Raw genomic sequence first — 20698 nt, 5'->3', positions numbered from 1 at the left:
ACTGTAAGTACCTTAAGCACTTTGTACAAACCCTGGACTTTCTTTATTCTGTAGAACACGAAAAATATATCTTTCAAAGAATTGTTTACAGTTCCATTGAATGAAAGTCAATGGGGTCCAAATCATCACAAGACCCCATTGACTTTCACTGCATTCAAAAAACAAAACAAAAACAAACATACACATTGAAAGAGCATTAGTTGATTTATTCTTTCCACAGGACACCATGGAATTTATTTACAAAATCTGGAATGTCGAATAAATGCATACCAATCATCGTAATAGTAGCTGCTTGCGGAGAAACCTTTGACATAGCTATACATTAAAAGGGCTGCGTCTGTGATGCAAATTATTGCTGGTTTTAAAAACGTAATCCCTAATGCCATGAACAAATCATAAACCTTTAAAAAAAGTATTTACATTTTTGATTAGTAATCTCCAAAGTAAAGCATACTAAATAAATAAAAGGTGGGATGATATATAAAAAAAAAAAACACCAGTTTCACCAAGGATTCTACGCTAGACTGATCGTGACAAAATGGAAGTAACAGTGTTTACAAAAACATCGTTCACAGCAAAGTTGGAAGGCGTTGTTTGCTCAGCTAAATTTGTATTTTAAATGAAAAACTGAGGATTAATATCTTTTTTCAATCCAATTCGTAAGCAATGCGGATTCAAGACTTATTTTATCACACTTTGAATGCACACCAATGTAAATTAAAATCTGCGAATAGTACGAATCAACTTCAAATCAATTCTTTTTGTCGTAAAATTGATGAATGCTCACATTTAATTGTGGATTTGTTCACTTTATCAGTGTTAATTCGATTACTTCAATTCATTTAGCGCTCCAGTCTGTCGAAGAAAACAGCGAAGAACGATCAAAAGGAGGATTTTCATGCAAAAATACACACAGTACTACAATCGACAGTAGGTCGTTCCCCTCATACGGACACGCAGACATGGCAAAAATCATCAAAAAAAATCTTTCATGGCAATTCGACGCGACTATTTCATCAAATACAAACGTTTTACGAAGCTTCGTAGATTTCCGAATCTCTTTGCTATTAAAGAAGAAATCAATGTATTCTCAAACAATGGTAAGATAATCTTCGTAGGGGTGTTTGGAAACAGCAGTGCAATCGCTAATGTGACGTGACGCGAAGGGACATTCATTCGCACATTTACGAAGTTTTTTTTACAAAACAATCTGAAATGTTATTTTCCTACGTTTTAGTCTTTAAAAGATTTACAATATAAAATGTTTTTCAATCGAGAAACGCTAAATGGGTTTCGTTCCTTATTAAAAAAAAAACGCAACTGACTGCATCCTGCGAATGGAATAAAGGACTTTCTATTGCTCTTTCGCCCACTGTGTCATATGTCAGCCCCAGTAAGGCCACTGAATATGCGGAGTGGATCTGAATGAGTATTGCTCTGGGTCGAACCCATTTCGGACAGTTCAGGGTCTATGGCACTTGACTTGTCGTTTCTCAGCCCTCAAACCGCAAACGAATGTCCATGACTGCACCACTAGTCACACGTTAGAATGCTTTCGTAAGAGAATAAAATATCACGTCTACAATCTTCTTCACAGAATAGAAAACCGTTTCGACGAACTTCAAAACGAATGAAAAAAAGACAATTCACAAGCGAGTGCTTCGGATTAGTTCGGTGGCGTTGAAATCGGATGGAAAAGATGGAAAGAAAAGCAGTGTCATGCCGCCAGTGTCCCAATATGCTTTGGTTAAGAACCACTTTCTGTTTCTGAGACTGTTCGCTTTCGAAATCCCCATAGAAGTTCATCTCATTCCTGTCCAAGCTTACATACAGGGAGCATTCGGCGCATCCTTACTGGTGGGCTGAAGAGATTCGCTGGAGGAAAGTTGCAGAAATCAATCTGATCAAGTTGCGAAGACTAAAAGAAGTTTTTCTCCAAATCTGAGGGATAAACGGTGACCACCAGGCCAATCGATTTCACATCCAGTTCGGTGTAGCTCATCCCAGTTCTACATTCATTACCACAGTTAGCACGTAGCATTGTCTTCTAGCTCAGAAAAATCTCACACAGGTCATAAAAGTGGTTTAAAAGTCGTTAAAATAATAAAAAAAGCAACGAGTGAGTTGTGACAGAGAGCCCTGTCCTGGAACACTCCGCTACAGCTAATGTCCCACATGAGCTCTAAGTCTTAAAAAAAGGAAAACAAAAACTATTTTTTACAAAAATGCGCCAACAGACTATCCCACAGTGAAGGCGCATGCTTCTGTCGTCCACTGGATTTTCAGTGGTTTCGCCCCTCTTCACCGACGGCCAAGCATCGTCCCGTTAATATCAGTTCAGATTGACTATATATAGCACTGGCTCTTCTCGGTACAAAAATGAGACAGCGCTCGTTCATTTTCGTCTGTTATGCGGCCATCTCACGAACGATGATCAGGTCGACGGTGTTGGGGAACGTCTTCAGGAGGGATACTGCGTGGCCGTGATCGATGTTGACGAAGCTGTATCCGTTTGCCTGGAAAGAGGGTTTTGGTGACTGTTAGTGGATTATTAAAGTGTGGAAAAGACAAAAATGTGGATGCTAAGAGAATTACCTGGATGATCTTGTCTCCAGGTTGAAGGAGTTTTGAAGCAGGTCCCTCTGATTGAACCCTCGTCACGAAGATGCCCTGTTGATCATTTAAGGTTTAAGAATTTGATTATTCATTGCAGCTAAACAAAGGTCTTGTACGTCAAAAAATGTTAACATACACCTTGCAGAATCTACAAAATGTTAATTGTTTTACCAAAATAAGAGGGATCATATAAAACGCATGTTGTTTTTTATTTAGTACTGACCTGAAGAAGATATTTCACATAAAGGATGTTTACATTTAGTCCACAAGAAAAAATAATAGCTGAATTTATTAAAGCTTACATACACTTGATTCTTTATACTGTGTTGTTACCTGAATGATCCACAGCTGTTTTTTTTTTGTTTAGTGATATCTGACTTCATAACAGTTTAGAAAAATCCTTCAGGTCCCACAAATTTTTAGCTTTTTCAGCATTTTTGTGTATTTGAACCCTTTCCAACAATGACTGTATGATTTTGAGATCCATCTTTGCACACTGAGGACAACTGAGGGACTCATATGCAACTAATACAAAAGGTTCAAACGCTCACAGATGCTCCAGAAGGGGACAATTATGCATTAAACTTTTGGAATTTAAAGATCAGGGTAAGTTTAACTTATTTTGTCTTCTGGGGAACATGTAAATATCTTCTGTAGCTTCTGAAGGGCAGTACTTAATGAAAAAATATGATATTTAGGCAAAATAAGAAAAATGTACACATCTTCATTCTTTTCAAAAGTGTTCAGCCCCAGCTCTTAATGCATTGTTTTTCCTTCTGGAGCATCAGTGAGTGTTTGAATCTACTATAATAGTTGCATATGAGTCCCTCAGTTGTCCTCAGTGTGACAAGATGGATCTCAAAATCATACAGTCGGAAAGTTGGAAAGGGTTCAAATACACAAAAGTGCTGAAAAAAAAAAAACAGAATTTGTGGGACCTGAAGGATTTTTCTGAAGAAATCTTTTATGTGAAATATCTTATTCAGGTCAGTACCAAAATAATTACTATTTTGTATGATCCTCTTATTTTGGTAAAATAATTAACATTTTGCTAATTCTGCAAGGTGTATGTAAACTTTTGTCTTCAACTGTACAAGTGTGATGTAAAGCTGAATTTTCAGCATCATTACAGTCTTTATTGTCACATGATCCTTCAGAAATCATTCTAGTGTAAAAACATTTCTAATTATCATCGTTGAAAATAGTAGTCCTTTGATGAGTGGAAAAAAAATAGCATATATTTTTACATTATAAATGTCTTTACTGTCACTTTTGACCAATTGAATTCTTCCTTGCTGAATAAAAGTATTAATTTCTTAAAAAGAAATCATACTGACCCCAAGCTATTGAACAGTAATACATAATATGTGACCCTGGACCACAAAACCAGTCATAAGGTAAAATTTTACAAAACTGAGATGTATGCATCATATGGAAGCTCACTAAATAAGCTTTCTATTGATGTATGGTTTGTTAGGATAGGACAATATTTGGCCGAGATACATCTATTTGAAAATCTGGAATCTGAGGGTGCAAATAAATCAAAATACTGAGAAAATCACCTTTAAAGTTGTCCAAATTAAGCTCTTATCAATGCATATTACTAATCAAAAATTACATTTTGATATATTTATAGTAGGAATTTTACAAAAAATCTTCATGGAACATGATCTTAAAATAATTTTAAGATCATAAAATAATTTTGACCCATGCAATGTATTTTTGGCTATTGCTACAAATATACCCCAGCGACTTAAGACTGGTTTTGTGGTCCAGGGTCACATATAATATATAGGATATATACATTTTTTCATTAATATTTTAATCAATAATATTAACCTAATGTTCTAGACAAATAAAGCTCAAGAAATAGATTTGCAAACCTATTTAACACATTTAAGAAAGAAGAAAGTGAAAAAGAGAAATACTTACATTGTCGTCTGGGCGGAAGGGATTCCCACGACCCCCAACTCCTCCTGATATACTGAAACCCAGCTCAGGATTCTTCTCAATCTTCACATGGAGCTGAGGACAACCCACAACGCTTGAGTTACACATCAATCACCATCAAGTGGCTACAGTGATGCCTAAGTATTTATCTAGCTCAGCTAACATTCATTTAAATGAGCTGACGTTAGAGGAACAATGTATTTTCAGAGGCTTTTTATATGACAGATCTTAAGTCTTTAAACAGTCATTTATTTGGAATAAAAGCAAATGTGTATTAAAGCAATGGTCACCTCCTGCTGCAGGGTCTCGTGTGGGACCCGCGGAGGGCCCGGGGGCTGCTGGGACACTTTGAGCATCAGATAGTCGATGAGCTGCTCTCGTGAGGGGTGACGTGCCATCGGGGGCTGACCGCAGCTTATGGGAGATCTCACAGGAGGACACATCTGGCCGTTCATCAAAGGCACCTGAGGGACAAACGCACACCAAAACCATCAAGACATGCACTTAGTATTTCTATACATTAGGGATGCACCGAATGTTCGTCAACCGAGATTATTTGGCCGAAAATAGCAAAAAAAGCTCTTTCGGTGTTCAGCCGAATAAGGGAAAAAGGCTGAATAAATTACACCGAACAATGACGTGATAGAGGCGCGCACTAATGCAGCAAACATGTCAACAGTGTGGAAGCATTTCAAACTGTCAGAGAAAGATGAAAAAAATCATTACAAGCACCGACAGCAAGAGACTGTTTAGTATCGCATCGCATGTCTTCCACGAGAAGAGAAAGGGCTGGTTGTTGCTGGTTACTGTATGATGACTGAAATCACAAAATGGCCTTAAACCCATTAGTAAATAAACTACAGAACTTTATGTTGTCACGCTGCGTGAGCTCCTTAGCCAGGGTTCATATCTGCGTGATGAAAATCATTCATAAATCTGCTGCTGCCAGCAAAAAGTAGGGTTTCCGCCAAAATAAAAGTCAACATTCATAAATGTTAGTATTGTATTTTTAACGTTGTTCTGTAAAAAAAAAAATAAAAAAAATAATGATAATCACCACAACAGCTCTATTAATACATTTATTATAACATTTTCCTTTGCTCAGCAAGGCTGCATTTATTTGTACATTAAACAGTGCCTGATTTAAGAAGGGGGTCTTAAAAATGGCTAAAGAATATTATTTTACTAATTTATTAATTTGAAGTTAAATTGTGCTTTGTTGGTAGGCTATAATGTCTACTAGAATGTTACAAATGTTCAGTGTTAAATAAATGTGACCCTGGACCACAAAACCAGTCATAAGGTTAAATTTTACAAAACTGAGATGTATACATCATATGAAAGCTCAATAAATAAGCTTTCTGTTAATATATGGTTTGTTAGGATAGGACAATATTTGGCCGAGATACATCTGGAATCTGAGGGTGCAAAAAAATCAAAATATTGAGAAAATCACCTTTAAAGTTGTCCAAATTAAGTTCTTAACAATGCATATTACTAATCAAAAATTACATTTGGATAGGTTTACAGTAGGAATTTTACAAAAAAAATATCTTCATGGAACATGATCTTTACTTAATTTCCTAATGATTTTTGAAATAAAAGAAAAATCAATAATTTTGACCCATACTATGTATTTTTGGCTATTGCTACAAATACACCCCAGCGACTTAAGACTGGTTTTGTGGTCCAGGGTCACAAATGTTTTGAAATTGTTGTTTTGTAATTGATTTTTTTTCTTTGAAAAGCAAGACAAAACTGTAAAAAGCAAATATTAGCTATTTCATTTATGCAATGGTGAAAAAATTTGGCAAAATACATGGGGGAAAAAACAAAAGAAAGGCCCAATGTGTAATTTAGTTTGGCTTCAGCCAAGAATTTTCATTTCGGTGCATCCCTACTATTAATTAAATCACCACACATCTGATGATGTTTCATAACTCCGGTGTCAACCAATGACAATCTTGTCTCCTCAAAGCTTAAACAATCCAGCATTTATTAGTTTTAACCCCCAGGTTTTGGCACAGGTCTGCTGACTAAACCAAGGCTACTTCCAGAGATACAGCAGTTGTAGATTTATACGATTTCAGTGATGTGGAGTCATGAAATTTCATTGACTGCAGATAGAAATCTGTGAAAATGCACTTAGCTATATGTGGGTTTAACTTTTGTGGCATTTTTTAATAAGTGAAATTGAGTTACAGACACTACTCAATGATGTCCTTTCTAAGCATTTGTCTAAATGTCACTATGTGTGACCCTGGACCACAAAACCAGTCATAAGGATTATCTGAAAGTTGAATAAATAAGCTTTCCATTGATTTACGGTTTGTTAAGAAAGGACAATATTTGGCTGAGATAAAACAATTTGAAAATCAGGAATCTGAGGGTGCAAAAAAAAAAAAATCTAAATATTGAGATAATCACCTTTAAAGTTGTCCAAATGAAGTTCTTAGGAATGCATATTACCATTCAAAAATAAAGTTTTTTTTATATTTACAGCATTAAAGAAAAATCAGTAATAATTTTGACCCATATTTTGTGGTCCAGGGTGACATATGTCTCCTGCTACGACGTGATGCATTTTCCAGACACCAGGGGGCAGAAAGTTCCCACTAAACAATTCAATGAACCATGAATCTGGTCAGAGAAATAAGAAATCCTTGTTGACTGTTCAAGCATCATGGGTTTAGACCTTTAATTCTAATTAGAGCTTTATTTCTAATTAATCCATCTCACTTGAATGGTTTATTTCCTGAGAGACTAGGAGAACATTGAAACAAATTGTGTGTGTTTTCAAGGACACTTTTTCACAAGGTCCAAAAGTCACAAACCAAGTTTTAATAGTAGTCAGTAATTTTCTAATATGTGACCCTGGACCACAAAACCAGTCTTAAGTCGCTGGGGTATATTTGTAGCAATAGCCAAAAATACATAGTATGGGTCAAAATTATTGATTTTTCTTTTATGCCAAAAATCATTAGGAAATTAAGTAAAGATCATGTTCCATGAAGTTTTTTGTGAAATTCCTACTATAAATATATCAAAATGTAATTTTTGATTAGTAATATGCATTGTTAAGAAATTAATTTGGAGAACTTTAAAGGTGATTTTCTCAGTATTTTGATTTTTTGCACCCTCAGATTCTAGATTTTCAAATAGATGTATCTCGGCCAAATATTGTCCTATCCTAACAAACCATACATCAATAGAAAGCTTATTTATTGAGCTTTCATATGATGTATACATGTATACAGTTTTGTACAATTTAACCTTATGACTGGTTTTGTAGTCCATGGTCACATATATGCAAGAAAATATAAAATGTAAATACAAAAGTACAAATTTTAAATAGTAATTTTGTCATGTGTTTCATGTGTTTATTGCAGTCACTGTTGAGCACATCCACCGCTGGTTTTAATGTGCTAGAGAGCTCAGCTATCATTAGAACACGTCTGAGTCTTCTTTAAAAGCAGTGCTTGTTAATTAGAGCTAATTAATCATTGCTAGAGTCAGGCTTCCCCACTGGGTCAGTATCTCAATCCGGTTCATTAGCACATTAAACACATTATACCACAGACAAGGTTGTATAGGATGTGTTAATAATGCATGCACTATGTGTACATATAGCAACACGCTTAAAAAAAATGAATGTTAAACCAAGTAACACTAATACAATTCTAAGGATGAATTAATGGGATCATTTTCATTTTTAGGTCATTCTCATGTCGTTCCAAACCCTTAAGACCTTCTTTGTTTATCTTCAGAACACAAATTAAGATATTTCTGATTAAATCTGAGCTTTCTGACCTTGCATAGACAGCAATACAACTACCACATTCAAGGCAGCAAGGACATAGTCAGCTAAAGTCGTGATTTTAGTTTTCTTTTTAAGAAATTAAGGTTGAACCACTGTTGCAGGGTTCGTAAAGATACTGTCAAATGAAATTCCAGGACTTTCAAGGACTTTTCAAACACTGCTTTTTTATTTTCAAGGAGTTTAATCCGAGATCTTACTTATCAAACATTGTCTTACCTTTCAAATTCTAAAAAAAAAAGATGAACAGATAAATAAAAATATACTAATAAAACAAAATAAAGTGAAGCACATGCCTTGTGCTGGGGTTAAATCATTACAAGTAATGCGAGTTACGTAAAATATAACTTTTTCCAATTAACTAGTAAAGCATTACTTTTTAATTGACAAGAAAACATCTGAGTTAGTTTTTCAAATAGGTAACACCAGTTACTTTTCCCTACATTTATTGATTAAAAGCTCTCCTGTCCGCATGTTGCGAGAAATTGTGAGTAAGATGTTACTTTAGTTCTAGAATAAACGTGAACATGCATTAATTCATCTCATTCACTATAAAACAGATTCAGTATTCCTCAAAAAAATAATCATTAAATATGTTAATTAGTACAAATATCCTTTATGCATTTAATCTCATTTTATTAACCGATATCTTTACTGCCGACCTTCGACGATCCAATTCATCCATACTAATAAGAAAAAATGACTCAAGATAATCTAAAATGTGCTTTCCTTTTTTTTTAATTGCTGAAGAGTTGACATTTTTTCTTCTGTGGTCTACTGTACAGACGGCTTTTGGTGTAAAAAGGCTTTTGGATTTGCCAAAAATAGAATTTTTTATATTAAAAATAAACAAGCAAGCCCTGCTTAGATTTAAAAAGTAACGCAATGCATTACTTTCCATAAAAAGTATCTATGTAATTAGTTACTTTTTTGGGAGTAACTCAATATTGTAATGCATTACTTTTAAAAGCAGCTTTAGCCAACACTGAGGATTACTACTAAAGCATTACAAAGCATACTACACTTTTACTATAGTAAAACCACACATAATTTTCTTAAAGGAGAAGTCCACTTCCAGAACAAAAATTAACAGATAATTTACTCACGCCCTTGTCATCCAAGATGTTCATGTCTTTCTTTCTTCAGTCGATAAGAAATTATGTTTCTTCAGGAATTATCTCCATATAGTGGACTTCTATGGTGCCCCCGAGTTTAAACGTCCAAAACGCAGTTTAAATGCAGCTTCAAAGGGCTCTAAACGATCCCAGCCGAGGAAGAAGGGTCTTATCTAACGACACAATCTGTAATTTTTGAAACAAATTGACAATTTATATACTTTTTAACCTCAAACGCGCTTTTTTTCCCCAGTTCAAAACCGTCAATACAGTTAGGGTATGTCGAAAAACTCCCGTCTCGTTTTCTTCTTCAACATCAAAGTCATCCTACATCACTGTTTTACCTTTTTTTTGTAAAGGGCGTTTGATCTACTTGGCGTGTTCACATTGTAAACACTGGGTCAGTATTTCTGCAGCGATTTATAATAGTTTTGAAGTTGGGGAAGAAAATTAGAAGGGAGTTTTTCAACATACCCTAACTGTATTGGCCGGGAAAAAAACAGAGTTCACGCAGACTTAGACAAGATGAGCGTTTGAGGTTAAAAAGTATAGAAATTGTCAATTTGTTTTTGAAAATGACCAATTGTTTCGCTAGATAAGACCCTTCTTTATCAGCTGGGATCGTTTAGAGACATTTGTAGCTGCGTTTAAACTGCATTTTGGAAGTTCAAACTTGGGGGCACCATTGACATCAATTTTATAAACAGAATTTCTTATCGACTGAAGAAAGAAAGACATAAACATCTTGAAATGACAAGGTGGAGAGTAAATTATCTGTAAATTTTTGTGCTTCTTTAAGGGATTTGTATTTGTCTATACTTTTTTTTTATATACTTTGTTTTATAACTGAAATTGTTTGATGTTTTTTACTGTTTAAAAAAAGAATTTGTGCTCCGAAGTCTCAATCTAAATAATGATTCATGAACCATCAATTCTGATTAGGACTCGCAGAGCCGGATCGTTAATCATTTCGGGACTTCAAATCACGCATCTCGAATCATTTGATTCGAATCAAGTTCGTAAATCATTTCACAAATTGAATGATTCAAATCAAATGATTTGTGCAAATCATTGTGTTTTGAACTTTATGCAATTTAAAGTTCGATCTAAAACAAGTGATTCGCAATACACGATTGGCGCGCTTTGAAACAGTGAATCATTTTGCAATGCAATTATGGTTTAATTTATTTGAAGTTTTGAAAAGCTCAGTTTCACTCAGCACTATAGATGCTTTCTATAATCATTACAAGTGATGTTGAAGATTGAAAATGAATGGCTCTTCTAAATTTGATCTGGTTTTTGCTAGTGAATCGCTTAAAATCAAAGACCGAAGTCACAAGTTTGAATCAATCTTTTTTTTCCTCTTTTCACGTCTTCAGTCATGTTTACACGACACTGTCATACTACTGGCTTAGCTCACTAGTTTTATAACATTAACTGAAATAAGTGAAAAAAGTCTTATGTTTTTTTAAATTGTGTGAATTTTGCGTTAAAAGATAAGTGATTTTTGAAAAAAAAAAAAAAAAAAAAAAATGTAAACACTTATTTCATAGATACATTGTCTTTTAATTTCAAGCACTTCTGGACAATTGCTATTTTCAAGGGTTTTCCAGTCCTTCAATTTTAAAAAAAAAGTCAAATTCAATACTTCAAGCACTTTAAGCACCTTGAACTATGGACTATTTTATTGATGTCCTTTCTACATTTTTGGGCCTTGAACGTGTCAGTTGTGTTGCCGTCTATACAGGGTCAGAAAGCTCTCGGATTTCATAAAAAATATTAATTTGTGTTCTGAAGATGAACAAAGGTCTTATGGGTTTGGAACAACATGAGGGTGAGTAATTAACCCTTAAACACCTGACGCACCTGTACTTTTCTTAGTTTTTTTTTTTTTTTTACAGACCTTAGAAGAACTTAGAGGAACAGAAGAACTTAAAGTTTATGTCTAGCTCATTTAAATTCTTAATTGTCAGTTTGTTTTCTCTAAAAACTAATGAATTTCCAGAATTTTAGGAAAAACGCTAGCAACAATTGTTTTTTAGTGTGTACTTAAACAAAAACTCCTGAAGTTTGGATTTCTTCTGGATACACTTCCAAATAAAATTATGTCTACATATAACATTCCCCAAGCATTATAGCCATTAATTACAATATTATTACAGGCGATTTTCAGTGAAAAACAGGCCTATTTACTACAATATAGCTGTGTCCAAAAAACGTTTCAAGAGTAAAGTCATAGTAGAAATTGTGCAAATAATCTATACAAGCTATATAAGAATTGGATACATAATATAACAACCAAATGGATAAATCCGATTTTACTGGAATATGAGCTAGCGACATGAAAACAAATTTCAGATATGTACTGCTGTTTCATCCTTGTTTTTGGTTTCTGTTATGTCAAAGGGCTCTGTCGTGAGTATTTCTGTGCTTTTTCAAAGAGTGCTGTCATGCAAATGTGTTATTTTGTGTTTGTTTTCATGCACACATAACATGCTTTACTTTCACTTTGCATTTGTTCAAATTTCCAAAGAAACATGCTAATTGGTGGTTCAAAAGACCAAAACCTATGTTTACTGGTTAAATAGATGACAGTTTGAACCCATCTGGGCACGGGGGTGGGACTAAGCATCAACAATCGTTCCTGTTTGGCTCAGAGGAACAAAATGCATTGGTTCGCTACGGAGACACTGAATATCCAAATGGGACAAATGTAATATCACTGAAAAGAGTGTGCATTATGAGACTTTTTAAAGCATTCAAATTGGATTAGCGAGTCTTAAACAATTAAAAGCATTAAAGTTAATAAACCTTTAAGAACAATAGTTATTTTTAGCTGCGGGTGCCTGTCTTTGTCTTTGATGGTTAATGACAGAATTTATATTTTTTGGGGGAACTGTCCCTTTAAGTTTGCAAATACATCGTGTAGAGCACTTACTTTTCTTAGAGTGTCAATATGGTAGCCCTGTTGTCCATGAGGACTGAAGACATCATCCTGCAGGGAAACAGCACAAAATGTCTCAAGCTATGGGAAAAGGTGTACTGTATTTGATGGGTCATATATTGAGCACGTCTAACTACAGTGGATGACTAGAGCATTAAAACATACAGCTACATACGAATTAGATCTGGAGTGAAACTGAATGTGAAATTATGAGCACATACATTTTCCAGTAAAGACTGGAAAGTCTGGAAACAGGCTTGATGTCGCTTGTGATTAGGACTAGCAACTACAGCCATTTCCCATAAATGTGGAATTCCCAGTAAAATTCATAAGCTTGTGAAGATCAATGTTCCTGTTCTTTGTCATTTCAACCAAGAGAAAGGGTTACCTTTGGTTCTCTAACCAACTAGGCGAATATAGTCTATAGATCCACATTTCATACAATTTTCCATAAGAGATTTCATGAGCCTTTCAGCTGAATTTTCTTGAGCTCAGATTGTGCTTTCAAGCTCACAGATAGAATGAAAGACTGTTTGTTTCCAGGACTTTAGTGTATACGGTTTAGTGGTTAGGAATGTTCTTAATCTCCTATTACTTAGACAACCCAAAGAAAAAGAGCAATTGTGCAAACCAGCCGACACTGGATATGCAGAAAAAGGTGAATTTGGGGTGGGGGTCTTGAGCTCCATAAGGGCCATTCTCTTCAATGCTTGCTGCTTAGAGACATTTGTGACCCTGGACCACAAAACCAGTCATAAGGGTCTTTTTTTTAAGTTGAGGTTTATACATCATGTGAAAGCTGAATAAATAAGCTTTCCATTGACGTTTGTTAGGATAGGACAATATATGGCCAAAATTTTGTAATAAAATCTGGAATCTGAGGGTGCAAAAAAAACATCTTTAAAGTTGTCCAAATTAAGTTCTTAGTAATGCATATTACTAATCAAAGATTACGTTTTGATATATTTATGGTAGGAAATTTACAAAATATCTTCATGGAACATGATCTTTACTTAATATCCTAAAGATTTTTGGCATAAAAGAAAAATCGATAGGTTTGACCCATACTACATGTTACAAATATACCCATTCTATTTAAGACTTAAGTTTTGTGGTCCAGAGTCACATTTGTTGAACTCAAAAGACAGTTTTTGCAGAATTTTGCATGGAAAAGAGCAGCTTGGACATTCAGCTAAACATCTTATTTTATAGAACAACTTAAGGATTACAAATCAGATGTCTCCCTTATCTGACCCATTTGTTTTCAGCCCTTGGAGGCTCAACTAACAAACTGAATAGGTTGGGAAACACCCAACATGTTCAGCTTGTACAGATATTGTTAAGTGTCAAATGCATCTCAATTTGCTGCGAACAAACAGATCAAACAGCAAGCAGAGAGGATGACCCTTTGGGAACTGAGAGAGTCTCCACTGGGGAGTTTGGGGAGGTGAGGTCTCAGTGGGGCGATACTCACGCTGGGCCCATGAGCTCCGATGTGCCATCCGTCTACAGCACTAAAGGCCAGAGAGCTCTGACTGCCAGTGAGAGTGGCCAAAGACCGAGAGAGAGCGCTCTGAACACATGACACGACACATGCACACAAACACATGCATTTAATGATGACATATGTGAGCATGCAGTACACCTTGAAACATGCAAGGGTTAGAGGAGGTTAATGTGTTAATGTTCACATACAAACATGCAGAAAAATACTGGGTAAAGAGAAAGTAAACTATACCGAATGTATGCGGTTTCAAATGGATAGTTCACCCCAAAATTAAAATTCTGTCATTAATTACTCACCCTCATGTCGTTACGAAACTGTAAGAACTTTGTTCATCTTCAGAAGACAAATTAAGATATTTCTGATGAAATCTGAGAGCTTTCTGACCCTACAATGTCCTTACTACCCCAAAAAAGTAGTAAGGACATTGTTAAAATAGTCCATGTGACATCAGTGGTTCAACCTGATGTTTTTATGTTTAAGGAACACAAAAATAATGACTTTATTTAACAACTTCTTCTCAGTGTCCCAACTACTTTTCTGGGTCTTGAATGTTTCAGTTGTGTTGCTGTCTATATGCAGGGTCATAAAGCTCAGATTTCAACAAAAATATTTTAATTTGTGTTCTGAAGACGAACATAGGCCTTACAGGTTTGGAACGATAAGAGGGTGAGTAATTAATGACAGAATTTTCATTTTTGCATTAAATATCCCTTTAACGGTGAGAATGGTGGAGTGTGTTATTTCAGACGTTAGTTCAGAAACTAGATTGTGAGTACTGTGAGTAGCCAGGGTGTTGCCATGTGTTTGCTAAGGTGGTCTAACCCTGTGTCCGAATATGCCTACCTACTATATATTTAGATGAAAAATAGCTAATAGAAGTCACAGTTTTCATGAAACAGTACTTCCATTGAGATTCTGAAGTGTGCATCTTTTTTTATCATTCATGAAGTTCCTTATGAAATATAGTACCTACTCTGACAGTATGCAATTTTGGCTGTGCCTAGAGCAGGGGTGTCTAAACTCAATACTGGGGAGCTAAACTCTGCAGGACACTCACCCTCTGAGTTTGGACACCCCTGGTCTAAGTTACACCATTCCACTGCACTAGGGGTCTCCAAACTCTTGCCCTGGAAGGCAACTGTCCTGCAGAGTTCTGCTCTAACTTGCCTCAGCACACCTGCCTGGAAGTTTTTATCACTTCAAAGGACTTGGATTAGCTGGATCAGGTGTGTTTAATTAAGGTTGAAGCTAAACTCTGTAGGACAACGGCCCTCCGGGACTGAGTTTGGAGTCCTCTGGTCTAGTGGGATGATATAACTTAGACCAGGGGGGTCCAAACCTGTTTCTAGAGGCCACTGTCCTGCAGAGTTTAGCTCAAACTTTCCTCAGCACACCTGCCTGGAAATTTCTAGTATGCCTAATGACACCTTGATTAGCTGGTTCAGGTGTGTTTAATTGGGGTTAGAGATTAACTCTGCAGGATAGTGGCACTCTAGGAACAGGATTGGAAACCAGTGTTTTTTTTAGCATGCTGCTATGGTCCAAATTAACCTAGCCCATCTTCAACTCACAATGGGGTAGCTAAACCCTGCTACTGCTACTTCCTGCAGTTTTCAGTTCCAACCCTGCACCAGCTCACCAGCCTGATATTTACAAGTAATCCTGATCACCTTGATTAGTTGGTTCAGATGTGTTTGATTAAGGTTGAAGCTAAACTCTACTGCTGCACTGATATTCTGAACTCTAGATTTGGCTTGGGGTGCTTGTCTCAATGTCTAAGTCAGAGGTTTCCAATCATGCTCCTGGAGGGCCACTGTCCTGCAGATTTCAGCTCTAACAAGCTCCAACACACCTCCCAGGAAGTTTTAGTACTTCTAAAAACCTTGATTAGCTGGATCAGGTGTGTTTAATTAAGTTTGGAGCTACACTCTGCAGGACAGTAGCCTCTAGGAACAGGTTTGGACACCCATGGTCTAAATTATATCATCCCACTAGACCAGGGATCTCCAAACTCAGTCCTAGATGGCCAGTGTCCTGCAGAGTTTAGCTCTAATTCTAATTAAACACACCTGAACCATCTAATTAAGGTCTTACTAGGCATGCTACAAACATCCAGGTAGGTGTGTTGAGGCAAGTTGGAGCTAAACTCTGGCCCACTGGCCCTGGCCCTCCAGGACCCAATTTAGACACCCCTGCACTAGACCCAGTAATGGGCAATTTTGGTCCTGCAGAGTTTACCTCCATTGTAAATCAAACATACCTTCCTGTCATTTCCAAGCAACCCTGAAGACATACAATGGATTTTTCCGGTGTATATGATTAGGGATAAAGCTTAACTCTACAGCAGGAGTCAACAAACTCGGTCCTGGAAGGCCGGTGTCTTGCAGGGTTTAACTTCAACCCTAATCAAACACACCTGAACCAGCTAATCAAGGTCTTATTTGGCATGCTAGAAACGTCCAGGTAGGTGTGTTGGGGCAAGTTGGAGCTAAACTCTGCAGGACAGTGGCATCTAGGAACAGGTTTGGACATCCCTGGTCTAAGTAATACCATCCCACTAGACCAGGGGTCTCAAAACTCAGTCTTTGAAGGCCACTGTCCTGCAGAGTTTAGCTCCATCATGAATTAAACACACCTGATCCAGCTAATCCAAGTCCTTTGAAGTGATAAAAACTTCCAGGCAGGTTTGTTGGAGTCCAGTTGGAAGATGTAACTTAGACCAGGGGTGTCCAAACTCGGAGGTCTGTGTCCTGCAGAGTTTAGCTCTAATCCTAATTAAACACACCTGAACCAGCTAAACAAGGTCTTACTAGGTATGCTAGAAACTTCCAGGCAGGTGTGTTGAGGCAAGTTGGAGCTGACCTTTGCAGGATTACGACCGTACAGGACCAAGTTTTATGACCCTTGCTCTACAGCGGGGGTGCCCAACCTTGTACCTGGAGATCTACCTTCCAGGCAGAGTTTAGTTCCAACCCTGATCTGCAGGAAGGTAGATCTCTAGGAACAGGGTTTAGCACCCCTGCTCTACAGGACAGTGGCCCTCAAGGACCGGAGTTGACCATCTCTTTACCTGATGCAATTTGCAAGTCCAATCGATTGCAAAAGTACAAACAAACATTTCCTCAACAAGCTGCATACTTGGAAGTATCATTCAAGTCTGGTGCAGATAGTACAGGATGAAGTTTAATACTCAAGAGTTATGGGTTTGAACAAACCTGTAACTCAAGCTATGCTTGTCTTAGCATACACTATTCGAAAGAACGACCATACCTTCTCCATCTTCTTGGCTTCGATGTGTCTCATGACATGATCTCTCCAGTCTGCTGGTACCCTGCCACCTCCACTGACTGGCCCATCCAGCAATGAGTGCTCAGACTTCACCCTCATGCTGGGTCTCTTGCTGGGACTGCCGTGCTGGTAGTTGAAGTCGCTGACGGACATGGTCCTTTCTGGAACCTCGTGAGGTGGGGGCCGGGCACTTTGTGGCCGGGGAGCGTTAGGTCCGTCCATGCTGTACGTGCGGGCCGACAATGGTCTGTGGAGAGCCTGGCTCATCTGCAGAGGCCCACGGCCTGCTGCATGAATGTCCCGGTAGGTCATGTACTCTCCTTCCATTCCTGGCATACGACGTGGGTCTGGCATGCACATGCTGGTACCAGAGGATCCACTACCTTGTCTCTGCAAAGTGCCACGCTGGCTAACAGTTGGCAGCATCCTTTCCTTGGCCCACATGTCTGGGGTCTTGGGTGGGCCACGTTGTTGGGGCTGGGGATATGGGGGGGCGTTGTTACGGTTGGAATAGTTGGTGTTGGCAAGGGAGTGCTGCGGTGGCAGGTAGGGCTGCTCGGGAGGTACGGGAGTACGTTGGCTCCACAAGTTGTCTTTGGGCACAGTGCTACTGGCATACTGGATGTTGTACTGCGGAGGGGGGCCAGTGGGGTAGCGGGCGGTGCTAATCGGAGGTTTGGAGCCAGATAAGAGGTCAGAGGATGATGCAGAGGAACCAGGGTAGATCTGCAATGGCTGGTCGTTGAGCAAGGAGGCGGATTTGGAGCGGACAATGCTCTGGCCTTGAGCGCCGCTTACGGACGTTCTGGTTGCACATGCCACTTCGTATGGGGGGCTTTCTCCCTCAATGGAGTAAAGCTTCATCCCTCCGCCATCCATGTTGGCGATGCTCTGAGATTTCACCACCGGGGCCGGTGGACATTTCTTCTCTGGCGAGAGTTCCTCTGTACTACGAGAAAGACTCATGTCACTCAAGGCTGTTACACCTGTTGAGACGGTTCTTGTAGACTCGTACCTCAAGGGAACTTGATCTGTCCGGCCATTGAAATTCTCCCCAGAGTGGGTTTTCTGAATCCGATTGCCATTCTCAAGGTTCTCAAATGACACCATGGCATTGTTGTTGCTTGACATGGACTCCTTGGCTGAGGGACTTTTGGTCCTGCCCATGTCCTCATAAGAAACCATGTTGTCAGGTGGAAATTTGGCCACGTTCATGTTTATCTGATCCCACTTGCTGTACTGCTCTGCCACACCATTGTTTATGCCCTTTTCAATGAGGGCAAGCCTCTCCTCCATGGAGAGACTGTAGTCAGCCATTGGGTCTGACTTGCTTTCATAGCTCTGCTGGTTTTTCAGGATGGTCTGTAGGGATGTCTCAGAGCCATTACAGTTCTGGAGTAGAGGGGTCATCTGCTTTAGCTGATTGAGGTTTTCATCCTCTTGTCTAAGTTTGGGAGAACAAAATCAATTTAGAGAGGGACTCCAGCATAAACTGCCTTTCTGTCTACAACATGATACCTTCTAAATATGAAAGTGACAATTAGGGATGTGCTTGAATCCGAATACCATGTTCAGAAAGGAAAGCACACATTTTACAAGATTAGATGTTTGTCAGTGGTGCTCAGGATCTGCAAATCATTTGCCATTGTCCTGTCAGTCATCTCTCCTTACTCTGTTTATGTGGTAAGTGAGATTTTATGTACGATTATAACAGGCTACCGCTAGCAAGTGGGTAACATGTCCTATTAGTGGCTCAATAGAACGAGTTATCCATTTTCCATGCTTTTCTGAATACAAATTCATGCTTCAGGCACATCCCTAGTGCCAGTATTTTCATATGATTCTTTTTCTACAATGATACATATGGCTTAATATAATGTAAATTACATTCTTATACCGGAATATGTAGTAGAAAAACGAAAAAAGATTTATGTTATTTAAAAAAAAAATCCACATACTCCACATACCACATATGCTACTGGCGCTACCTGTTGTTATTTTTACCGCAACACCACTCCAAATAAAATACTGATACAATGCCACATTGTGTGGCTTTAGGTTGTAATTTTCAGTTGAAGGGCAACAAGAGAAGCAATGTCTTCACAGCTTTTCCTAGCGATAAGTAGAGTAGAAAATAATGGGAAGATGCCTGTGGACAAATTAAACTTCCTAAAGACCCGAGTCTTTGTTCTTTCCACTTTAGCCCTGATGCCTTTGAGGCTTTTAGTAGACCACAGCTACTGAAAGAGCTTACAAATGGCAGAGACAAGAAACGCTAGATGCCATCCTGGCAGTATGTAAACATGACGGCGCAACCACTGAAGGAGTTTTTTAGCGCAGATTTCACTCAATATCTCTGGGGCTTTTGGGGTTTCAGCCTACTGGTTTAAGCACCAATAGCTCAGCGAGTGAACCATTTCACCTCATTACAATAATGGCACCTACCCCATAGTCCAAACTATGTATAAAACGATGTGGATTTTCTAATTGTAAATATTTCTAGGTTTTCTACTACATTTTTTACATCCTTTTCGTTATATTAAGCCATACTAGGGTTCCCTTTAAACACTGCTATTCATTATTACATTTTTGACTCTGGGTGTATTCTGTGTGTTCATACCCGTTTTTGGGGACGAGAGGCATCTTTGACTCTCTCTCTGGGGTGCAGAGGGAATTGTCCTGACTGCTGTCTGTGGTCAAGGACACTGAATCAGACATGCGTGATGGTGAAGAGCAGTTGCTGTTGTTCTGGTTACTGTTGGCCACTGTCTCATCCAGCAAAGAGTCAGCATCCTTCCCATCATCTACAACACCAGACAGAAAAAAGAAAAAACATGATTTGCATTTGTGTGCCAATTTCTGCAGTTCTATTACACACCCTATTTAAAGAAACATTTGAGAATCAATTACTCTGTTAATGGGAGAATTATTAATTGCTATTACGCAAAGTGAGAGAATAAGGCAAGTATCACTTTACCTTTTTTGTCCTTGCTGAGGGCCACTACTTTAGGCTGGTTAATGGAAATTTCAATGAGTGGAGGTCTCATCTCTGCTATCTTCATTTCCTCCTCCTCGGATGACAGCTCCTCTGAGTCCTGACCACACAACCATATCACATCAAAAGCTGAAATTTAATTTATACTCCAATTTACTTCCTGCCTCTATAGTGGTAAACTGAACTCATTTTCATATTAATTTGTTTAAATGATGTACCCTAATGATACAGCGTGTCTCGACATCATTAAATCTCACATAATACAATATGAGCAAATGTATCCTGACAGGAACTTCACATCCACTCACAGTAAGAGAATAAAATGCGACAGCAGCTAATTCAATTTATTGCATCTAATTTTAAAGCCCTATGTCTGAAAAAATGCATATAGTATACTGTGACAAATCATTGTAATCCAATGGCTACAGTACAAGTGAAGACTTTAATAATTACTTTGTATTCCTCT

At 37.9% G+C, this 20698-nt stretch overlaps 1 protein-coding gene across 1 annotated transcript in view; it reads right to left on the bottom strand.

Annotated features, from left to right (window-relative positions):
• Window positions 1-512: 512 nt before the first annotated feature.
• The window catches only part of erbin (erbb2 interacting protein), a 131603-nt gene continuing 111417 nt past the window's right edge, over window positions 513-20698 (bottom strand). The window contains exons 15-23 of the mRNA XM_073829313.1: window positions 20215-20332; window positions 19858-20041; window positions 17220-18681; window positions 13917-14015; window positions 12437-12493; window positions 4857-5030; window positions 4549-4641; window positions 2596-2670; window positions 513-2516 (exon numbers count right to left, since the gene is read on the bottom strand). Of these exons, the coding sequence (XP_073685414.1) occupies window positions 2409-2516; window positions 2596-2670; window positions 4549-4641; window positions 4857-5030; window positions 12437-12493; window positions 13917-14015; window positions 17220-18681; window positions 19858-20041; window positions 20215-20332 (2370 nt within the window). The 3' untranslated portion in view covers window positions 513-2408. The remainder of the gene's footprint in view (window positions 2517-2595; window positions 2671-4548; window positions 4642-4856; window positions 5031-12436; window positions 12494-13916; window positions 14016-17219; window positions 18682-19857; window positions 20042-20214; window positions 20333-20698) is intronic.

This window comes from Garra rufa, chromosome 23, assembly GCF_049309525.1.
Source record: "Garra rufa chromosome 23, GarRuf1.0, whole genome shotgun sequence".
Lineage (NCBI taxonomy): Eukaryota > Metazoa > Chordata > Actinopteri > Cypriniformes > Cyprinidae > Garra > Garra rufa.
This window is presented reverse-complemented; position numbering and strand designations above follow the sequence as displayed.